The sequence below is a fragment of the Phalaenopsis equestris genome, unplaced genomic scaffold, assembly GCF_001263595.1.
Source record: "Phalaenopsis equestris unplaced genomic scaffold, ASM126359v1 Scaffold000273, whole genome shotgun sequence".
NCBI classification, from domain to species: domain Eukaryota; kingdom Viridiplantae; phylum Streptophyta; class Magnoliopsida; order Asparagales; family Orchidaceae; genus Phalaenopsis; species Phalaenopsis equestris.
The window spans coordinates 208,668-219,103 of NW_018164715.1; the positions used below are offsets into that span (position 1 = coordinate 208,668).

Below are 10,436 nucleotides of genomic sequence, written 5' to 3' on the forward strand. Positions count from 1 at the left end.
CTTTCCCTCTCCTTAGGCTCTCTCTCTCTCACTCTCTCTCTCTCTCTCTCTCATGTGTACATACTCCCCCTTAGGATTAACATACATATCTGAATTCTCCTCATTTACTTTTACAATATTCTTCTACATAAATCTCATTAACATCTATATCTGAAAAAGATGCATTTTATTCCAATAATTTCATATTAGGGATATTTAAAAAAATATTTTAAATTGAAGTATCATAAAAACTCTACAATAAATTAAAGATTAAATATAACTATATAAAAAAAAATGAAATCATATATATATATAGAAAGAGTCATAATCTTTGAATTCTTCTTTTTCTTTCTCCATATTTTTCCTACCTATTTCTATTGGAAGTTAAAATTAAAATATAATGATATTGATTTACGAAAACAACCCTCTTTTTTTATGCTTTTAAATCGCGGCTTTTTGTGCCATTGTGGAAATTGGCAAAGATCCCAGAGTCTTTGAGTCTTTACGGCATCCTTGTTTTTTTCAGTTTTGCAAACTAAGCCATCAACAATGCGAAAATTACACTTCAGGCTCTGCTACCCCATTTTCGATAGGAAACTGAATTCCAGTTTAGATTCAGTTAAACAGAACAATAAAAATATAGATTTAAATTAAAATTAAAAATTTTCTCGCTCAAATATATATGAAATCTAGAAATAAGCACCCAAACAAATTATCAATTTACTGAATTTTTTAAAGTTTTTATCTCACTTTTATCCAAACAGTCCATAATAATTTTCGTTTTTATAAAACAAACCCTCTCACAAAATTTAGTGCGGAACTGCTCCGCTTCCATTTGTAGAAATTCCTAATCTCCATTCCTTCACAATAGAAGGCATAGAGCAGTTCCCACTTCCTTCTACTCTTCCTCTATTCCACTCTTCTCTGAGGCAGGTATTTTTGTTAAGTTTCATCTCCAAGTTCTATTTTTTGCTTTTTTTTTTCTTTTATGACATAAAAAAATGTAATTTTGATTAATATTTTCTGTTTTTATTAAGGGTTCAGGGGAGAATGAAGATGGGGAATGAGAGCAGAACTGAAAAGAGCTATTTTGATGTGCTGGGGCTCTGTTGTTCGTCTGAAATTCCTCTGATTGAGAATATTCTGAAACCCTTAGATGGGATCCAAAAGATTTCTGTGATTGTTGCTTCAAAGACTGTTATAGTTCTTCATGACCCCAACAGAATCTCTCAGATGCAGATTGGTAATTTTCTTTTTTATATTTTTCTCTGTTTTTATGAAATTTTCAGACTTTTAAAGCAGAAACTTGATACAAAAATAGAATTTTGAATTTACAATATAAATTTGTGCTTGATTTTGTGGATTTAATTTTAGATGTTGTGGATTTCACTTGATTTTTTTTATTTTTTTATTTTCTTAAATTGTGTTCTGTTTTGCTGTAATGCTGTTGATGCAAGACAAGATGGCTTTTTTCTGTAAATTTAAAAATTCATTATTTATGTTTAGTTCACTTGGAATTTCCTTACTATTTGCAATTTTCTTTTATTTATACGCAAAAACAGGTATTTTATCTGTTTTTATGAAATTTTCCGACTTTTAAAACAGAAATTTGATACAAAAATAGAATTTTGAATTTACTTAATCGAATTTTAGATGTTGGATTTCACTTGATTTTTTTTTTTTTTTTAATTTGTGTTCTGTTTTGCTTAAATTGTGTTCTGTTTTGCTGTAATGCTGTCGATCAAGACAATAAGGCTTTTTTCTGTAAATTTAAAAATTCATTAGTTCACTTGGAATTTTCTTACTATTTGATATTTTCTTTTATTTATACGCAAAAACAGGTATTTTAGTAAAATAAATTTGCATATGTTCCTATTTTCCATGTTTTCAGCGTTGTCTCGCCTTGGGAAGTTCACATATGCAAATTACAGAACGGCACAGCTTTCTCGGAAGCCACTCATTTTTTTTATTGAAATTTACATACATACCACATCATTCTTATGTATTTATGAACAGACCCCTAAAGTAAAAGTAAAAGGAAAATTTACATGCATACCACTTAATTTCCCTTGTATTTGTATATTTAAGATCTAAACTTCAATTTACATACATATCGCTCATGCATGCAGAACATATTTCGCTTTTAAGAAATTAAAATCGTATATTTTTAATATGATATGAAAGCTTTAGATGGTATAATTGGAACAAATAGCATTCAAGAGTTAGATATGAATACATGGGAGCCGTTGCTCGTTTAATTTTTTGCAAAGGATTTTGCACATCGCTCGTTTAATTTACTGACTTGGACGAATATATGGGAGCCGTTGCTCCATCAACATTATATGTATCATTAAAATCCACAAAATTTAATAATTAATTAATTTATTTTTTGTAGCGAAAGAATTAAATAAAGCAAGATTGGAGGCGAGTATAAGAACATATGGGACGGACAAGATGGCGAATAAATGGCCGAGTCCTTACATATTGGCCTGCGGGATTCTGCTTCTTATTTCCTTATTCCAGAGGTTCTACAGACCGCTTAAATGGCTCGCTCTTTCAGCAGTTGTGATTGGCCTTCCGCAAATCCTCCTCAGAAGCCTTGCTGCCATTCGAAGATATACTCTTGACATCAACATCCTCATGTTGATTGCAGGTACATGTATAAGTTTTGTTTTATGAATAAAACAAAGTTTTGGTGTTAGATTTGTAAATATATAAGAATTGGGGGGTATGTATGTAAATGCCCTTTACATACCGACCAGCCAAAGCTTGCTGTTTACAAATGGAGAAATATTTGAGTGCCTAAGACGTACGCATGTAGGTTACAGAGAGGTTATTGGGGGTTATATCCGCGTTATATCTCCTGTAACTTCCCTGTAACCTACCTGTAACTAGTAAATTCCACGTTTCTGTTTTCATATATTTCTAACTTACAGTCAGGTTACAAGAAGGTTACATGGGGTATAACGAGGATATAACCCTCAATACCCTCCTTGTAACCTACCTGACGTAGGCAGCACTGCGGACGTCTTACATACGCAAATATTTCTATTACAAATGAACAACACTCATTTTTGAAATTTTCATTCACCAATATCAAAACACATATTTACAAAAATTAATAATGGCAGACATTAATTAACAATTAAAGAATTTGATTAGGTAATTTTGATGGGCGGAATCTGGTCTATTTCTTTATTGATAAATATTCAAAAGAGACAATAAGGCATTATCAGTGTTGCTCTCAACATTCTAATAATGGTGAAAAAAATAAATGTATTTCACTTTCGCACGCTTTTCCTAATGAGATTTTTATCTGATAATTAGTAATTATATTTATGCTGTTAAGTAAAATATCTATTTTTTTATTGGCAGTGGGAGGAGCAGTTGCGCTGAGGGACTACTCAGAAGCTGGCTTCATAGTTTTCCTCTTCACCATGGCTGAATGGCTTGAATCCATAGCAGGCCAAAAGGTGCTTTCTATTGTGATATTAAAATAATAACGGCTATTCCAGGGCTTTTATTTGCTGTTATTTACTTTCATATTTCTCTTTTTTTTTTTTTTCTTGTTTTTATTTCTTACCTTATGAGCACCGCTTGTAATTGGATTTATATACATCTCTCTGTGTCAATAAGATATGATGCTTTACTCCAACATTTTAATATGATATTAGAGCTGGGATTTAATCCTAGATCATAGCCATTGCTGACCTTCCCTGTATAGTTTAAAGTAGGAATTGTAGCCTCTAACCCTTCCAGCTAAAGTCTGCAGCCGCCGGCCCTCCATGTTGTTCCCTACAACCGTCGGCCTCCTTGGCAACCACCGGCTCTCGCCGGCCGTTCTTGTAGGTCCTTCGTACTGTTTTCTCTGGTGGCTGGTCTCTCTCCGGCAGTTGTCCGAATTACCCTTTTTTTTTGTATCCAACAGCCGTTGACTTACAGTTGAAATTCGATGATGTCTTGGAATCCCAACCAAATTTCTTTTGGGTTAGCCGCAATCATGGCGTACTACTTTAACACTAAGTCATCATTGGAAAGCGTTCTTGATTTCACCAGAGGTTTGACTCCAATTTTGGTTCATATCAGAGTACTGTAAACCAACATGAACTTCTTGATCATAACTCACAAACTAAACGACAATAACTTTCTCCAATGGTCTCAAGCGGGGTCCTTATTCATCAAAGGACACGGGAAATTCAGTCATCTCACATGTATGATCTGTGAATCTCTAAATACTGACCCGACATATGAAGCTTGAGAAATGGAGAACTCCATAGTCATGTGGTGGCTGATCAACTTCATGGAACTGTCGATTGACCGTTCATATATGTTTCTTCCTTCCCCTAGTGCCTTCTAGACGACAATCCGTTAGTTCTACTCGAAGGTAGAAAACTTCAGCTAATTATATGTGGTGTCTAAGAAGATTCAAAAGGCAAAATAGAGATCAAGGACTGTGATACTTTTTAGGCATGAAAGTTGCTTGGTCATCTTGGAGCATTTGCCTGTCTCAACGCAATTATGTGATTGATCTGTTAGAAAATAATAATCTGCTTCTGTGCAAACCGGTGGTTGTCCCAATAGATCCCAATGAAAAATTATCTGGTATTTCCAATGCAGTTCTTGTTAACAAGACTCGCTACCAGCATTTTGTAAGGAAACTCATCTACCTCGCCTATACAAACCCCAAAATATGTCAAGCGGTTGATATAGTAAGTTAATTAAAGCATGAACCATATGAGCACCATCTCCACGTTGTCCCCTAGATTCTCCCTTATTTAAAAGCCATGTCGGGCTCGAGTTTATTTTTCTCGCGTCACATCTCTCATTCTATTGCTATTTATACATATGCTGATTGGGTCAGATTAGTCCATGATCGATGATCTACCTCTGGGTACTGCTCATTTATGTGAAAAATCTAGTCACATTGAAAAGCAAAAAACAATTGGTGGTTTCTTGGAGCAGTCCTTAATCTGAATTCTGATCCATATCCTTAAGGATCTGTGAAGCTCTCTGGTTACGCATCTTGCTCCGCGAACTCCATATGTGGACCTTCGACCCCTTGCAGTTATTCTGTGATAATAAAATCATCATTAACATTGCCCAAAACCCGGTCCAACATGATCATACAAAACATGTGGAGATTGACAAACAATCAAAGAAAAACTCGAGTATGGAAAAACTTGTATTCCTTTTGTGACCTCCAATGACCAACTAGCACATATCCTCACAAAAAAAAAACCTTTCTCGACCTTTGTTTGATGACTTCAAATCAAAGTTGAACATGATTGACATCTATTTTTCAATTTGAAATGGAGTATTAAAATATTAAAATAATAATGATTATCCCTAATCGTTATTAATATGCAGATTTTTTTTATTTATTGTTATTTATTTTCTTACTTCTCTTTATCCTATTTTTATTTCTATTATTTTTTTCCTTTCTTTTGGTTTTTTATTTCTTTCCTTATGAGTGCTCATCATAATTGAGTTTATATATCCCTCTTTCTATCAATAAGATGTGTTGATTTATTCCAATATTTCTACACTTTCCTTTCCATAAAGTTGAACATTCTAAGTTAAATATGTAGGTATTTGTATAGGGAAATTGAATAAAAAAATAAAAAAAATTTCTTCAATAAATGTGCTTTAATAGTCATTTCATAAGCACTATTTTCAACTCCAATTTAAAGAGTATGAGATTAATTTTTTTTTTTTAAATAGAACAAGTCTGAGATTAATTTGATACTCATATAAACTCTAGGACTAAAACAACCCGATGTAAATAGTCAGTGACTATTTTGACACTTACTCAAATACAATTAAACTATTGCAAATTCATTAGCATAAGCATGACAAAAAAAACATATAAGACATGAAATCACGAGAAAGCAGGCGAATTCACTAACCGTGTAATAAGATTAGATCCATCTCATTATTACATCTTATCATACATAGAAATAACATACCGATATTTTACCTTTTCAGGTATCTACAGGAATGACATTGCTGATGAATCTGGCTCCTCAAAAGGCTGTTCTGGCTGAAACAGGCCAAGTGGTCGATGCTAAAGATGTGAAGGTAGACACCATACTTGCTGTTAAGGCTGGAGAAGTGATTCCCATTGATGGGATTGTGGTAGAAGGAAGAAGTGAGGTTGATGAGAAGAGCCTCACTGGTGAATCCTTCCCTGTCACCAAGCAGCCAGAGTCCTTCGTTTGGGCTGGAACTCTTAATATAGATGGTAAGGTACTCCTATACCTATAGTTCTGACACTTTACTTTCAGTTTGAAATGTTTTTTTTTCTTTTTAATTATGAGATAATTACAGGGTACATTAGTGTGAAGACTACAGCTTTGTCTGAACATTCTGCTGTTTCTAAGATGGCAAGGCTGGTGGAAGAGGCACAAAACAACAGGTCTAAGACACAGAGAATGATAGATTCCTGTGCTAAATATTACACTCCAGGTTAGCCATGAATTGCTAAGCAGGTTCTTTATAGATAGAGATGAATTCATCAAGTTCTTATGAATTTTTATGCAAATGGGAAACTTTACCCAAACCTCCATTTACTAAAGTCAGCATTTGTCACATGCAGCTGTGGTGATCATTGCAGCAGGAGTTGCACTGTTCCCAATAATAGCAAGGGCTCACAATCAGAAGCATTGGTTTCAGTTAGCACTTGTGCTTCTTGTGAGTGCATGCCCATGTGCTCTTGTGCTTTCCACACCCGTTGCCACATTCTGCGCCCTTTTGAAAGCAGCCAGAACGGGCCTTCTTGTCAAAGGAGGAGATGTTCTTGAAGAACTAGCAAGAACTAAAGTTATGGCTTTTGACAAGACTGGGACCATAACAACAGGAGAATTTTCTGTCGTTCAGCTTCGTTCATTAAGCCCTGAAATTACCATGGACATGCTTCTTTCCTGGTAAGATTTATTGGTTTATCAGCTAAGTTAGCGTAGTGTCGAGAAAAGTGTCAAAATAGTCCCCTTACTCTTTTTAGAGGTTCAGTTTAACGACAATTTTTAAATTTAGTGCTCGGACACTTTTAATTTGGGCTAAAACAGGTCTCTCAAGGACTGATTTTGTATTTTTATAAAGTCTGGTACTAAAATGACTCAATGTAAATAGCAATGAGACTATTTTGACACTTTTTTCATGTAGTGTTACATGAGTTGAAACAACGAAAATGAAGTCAAAAGTTTTATTTATATTTGATGAGACTAATGGTTCAGGATTTCAAGTTTGGAGAGCAAATCAAGCCATCCGATGGCGTCTGCACTGGTCGACTATGCGAGGATCAGGTCCATTGAACCAAAGGCAGAGAATGTAAATGACTTTCAGATTTACCCTGGTGAAGGGGTTTCTGGTGAAATAAATGGGAAGAAAATTTACATTGGAAACAAAAGAATTGCAATGAGAGCTGGATGTGCAAGAGGTAGGAACAACTGCAAATCTATCTATATGCTTCTTCACATAGTGACTAGACTCATAATTTGATGTGGTTTTCTCCTCCAGCCCCGGATGCGGAAGACATGAAGGAAGCTGTTACAGTGGGTTATGTATTCTTAGGTGCCATGCCCATCGGGATTTTTAGCCTCTCTGACACCTGTCGGACTGGCGCGAAGGAGGCTATAGAAGAGCTGAAGTCCTTGGGCATTAAAACTGCAATGCTTACTGGAGATTCCACTGCAGCAGCCAGGCAGTCTCAAAAACAGGTAATTAAAGCTTAGAGGGAACATCTTTTTTGGTTTATTATCATCATACTTTATTCAGTTAATAATTATACCGAGGGACATTTACATATCTATCACACAATTCTGATGTATTTACATATCTCTCATCTGAACTTTGATATTTATATGCATAGCGTGTATTTCACTTTTAAAAAAATGATAAAATTGCTATTTTTGATGTGATACTAAAGATTTTAAGAGCTATGTGTGTAAATCTGAAAGATTAGGCGTGAGATATGTAAATACATTAGATATGTGTGCTATGTGTGTGTATGCCCCAGCGGCAAAACAACCAAAAAAAATTGTTGGTACATTAAACATAGAAGAAAATTGAACTACTTCAAGCAACCTTTATTCAGCTCAACTAATGAACATAATAGATGATTCAGCTTAACATCAAAATTTAAATTATGTGAGTTTCAAATGTTTGCAACAATTTTTCAGTTGGGCAATATTATTGAAGAAATACACGCAGAACTATTACCAGAAGACAAAGTAAAAATCATCAGTGATCTCAAGACAAAGAAAGGTTCAACAACAATGGTAGGAGATGGCATGAATGATGCACCTGCGTTAGCCATGGCCAATGTAGGGATCTCAATGGGTGTATCAGGTTCCGCAGTTGCGATCGAAACCAGTCACGTAACCCTAATGTCAAATGACATTCTTAAAATTCCAAAAGCCATTCGGCTTGCCAAGAGGACAAAACAAAAGATTATAGTAAATATCATCTTCTCTCTATTCACAAAGATTGGCATCCTGGGATTAGCCATTGGAGGCCATCCATTACTCTGGGCAGCAGTATTAGCTGATGTTGGAACATGTCTAATTGTCATTTTAAACAGCATGACATTACTGCCTACGAACAAGAAGAAAGTGAAAAATTGTTGTCGAGGATCGCATCACCAAAGAGTAGTGTGCAGTGATAAGTGCTCCAATGGTTCGTGTGGACCAAAGTCTGTAAGTTGTCATGGTAGTCATGGCTGCCATAAGAATAGGGATGCAGAAGAGAAGAAACCATGCTGTAAAAGTAAAGAAAGTCAACCAGAATCAGCTGCACAGTGCTGCCAGGGAAAAGCGATTTGCAGAGAAAATGGAAGAGAGGTGCACTTTATTGCCATGAATTGTGAAGAGGATTCCCATAGAGAAGATGACTCATGTGGAAATCATTCAAACAGGGCGATTAACCACACAGTTCCTTACCATAAGAGTAAGGGTGCAGAAGAGAAGAAACCATGCTGTAAAAGTAAAGAGCGTCAACCAGAATCAGCTGCACAGTGCTGCCAAGAAAAAGCGATTTGCAGAGAAAATGGAAGAGATGAGCACTTTATTGCGATGAATTATGAAGAGGATTCCCATAGAGAAGGTGACTCATGTGGAAATCATTCAAGCAGAGTGATTGAACACACAGTTCCTTGCCATAAGAGTACGGGTGCAGAAGAGAAAAAACCATGCTGTAAAAGTAAAGAGCATCAAGCAGAATCAGCTACACAGTGCTGCCAAGAAAAGGTGATTTGCAGTAAAAATGGAAGAGATGAGCACTTGATTGTCATAAATTGTAAAGAGGATTCCCTCAGAAAAGACGACTCATGCGGAAATCATTCTAGCAGAACGATTGAACACACAGTTCCTTGTCATGAATTACACTTTCACAAAAGTAAAGCAGATAGCGAGGATTTGATTTCACCATGTATTCATGAAGAACAGAAGGAACATGGTTCATGTGAAGGGAATTCAAGCAGACAAACAAATCACGGAGTCCATTCTCATCACGAATCAGCAAGGCATGAAAAAAAATCCACTCACAGGCATTATGAACAAGAGATTAACTGTAACTTAAAGCTAAATACAACTAAAAACTGCTGTAACACTTGTGCTCATCAAACCATGGGAGCTGAGGCCAACTTCAAAGCTTCAACAGAATCTAACAGCTCTGAAAAGAAAAATACTGATAATTGCTGTGAAGGTGAGGGGGAGGAGTGCCACAGGAGGCATGAATGCTCGAATTTGCCAGCTTCTAAGCGCAGGGAATATGGGGGATGTTGTAGGAGTTACAGGAAGGAGTGTTCAAGAAGAGAGACCTGCTGTGGAAATGGAATGATTCAAGTGCCAGAAATAATTATTGAGTAGAGCTTATTATGCGTTTATTCTGAAATTTTCTAGTGCTAAAAAGCAAGATAGAATGCAATTTTATTTTATTCGGTGTACATGTATTTGTGATATTTTAAGAAGCTAAAAAATTCTAACCAAGAAATCGGGAGGCTAGCTAAAGCTGCCGTTTGTTATTTTTTTAAGAAACATGGAGTATTTGAAATGCTTGTAATTTTAAAATACAAAATTGTTTTTGCAACTCCATTGAAACTAATATTTTATTTGTTTTAATTATATATTTGTAATGCATTTAATATAGGCTGAACATATCAAAAATTTCAAGATCATATTTTGCATTTATTCCGCCACATCATAACAAATATTATAAAAAATTCTTATTGTAAGTATATGGATAAGTGTTAGGGCGTTCTCTGGAAGTGACACGCTGTTTGACCTGAATGCAGTGAAAAGTGTGCAAGGGATGCTACACTGGTGTCCGGGTGTAGTGTCAAATATGTAAGTGTTCTTACATCACGAACGGATGCGGGTAAAGAAGTTAGTCCATGAAAATAATATTAGGATAGAATCTTGAGATATATGTACTCTCAATGATAAATTAATGGAATTAATTGA

At 35.4% G+C, this 10,436-nt stretch overlaps 1 protein-coding gene across 6 annotated transcripts in view; it reads left to right on the plus strand.

The window, feature by feature from the left end:
* The window catches only part of LOC110024760 (cadmium/zinc-transporting ATPase HMA3-like), a 10,117-nt gene extending 84 nt beyond the window's left edge, over positions 1–10,033 (plus strand). The window contains exons 1-10 of one of the 6 annotated variants that reach the window (XM_020724911.1): positions 819–908; positions 1,017–1,222; positions 2,375–2,632; positions 3,355–3,452; positions 5,965–6,220; positions 6,307–6,444; positions 6,575–6,902; positions 7,212–7,414; positions 7,495–7,694; positions 8,157–10,033. In XM_020724911.1, the coding sequence (XP_020580570.1) occupies positions 1,030–1,222; positions 2,375–2,632; positions 3,355–3,452; positions 5,965–6,220; positions 6,307–6,444; positions 6,575–6,902; positions 7,212–7,414; positions 7,495–7,694; positions 8,157–9,842 (3,360 nt within the window). In that variant the 5' untranslated portion in view covers positions 819–908; positions 1,017–1,029 and the 3' untranslated portion in view covers positions 9,843–10,033. Of the gene's footprint in view, positions 1–818; positions 913–1,016; positions 1,223–2,374; positions 2,633–3,354; positions 3,453–5,964; positions 6,221–6,306; positions 6,445–6,574; positions 6,903–7,211; positions 7,415–7,494; positions 7,695–8,156 lie in introns of those variants that run through there. The other 5 variants (XM_020724910.1, XM_020724914.1, XM_020724913.1 and 2 more) reach the window with 5 other exon arrangements.
* Positions 10,034–10,436: the final 403 nt, after the last annotated feature.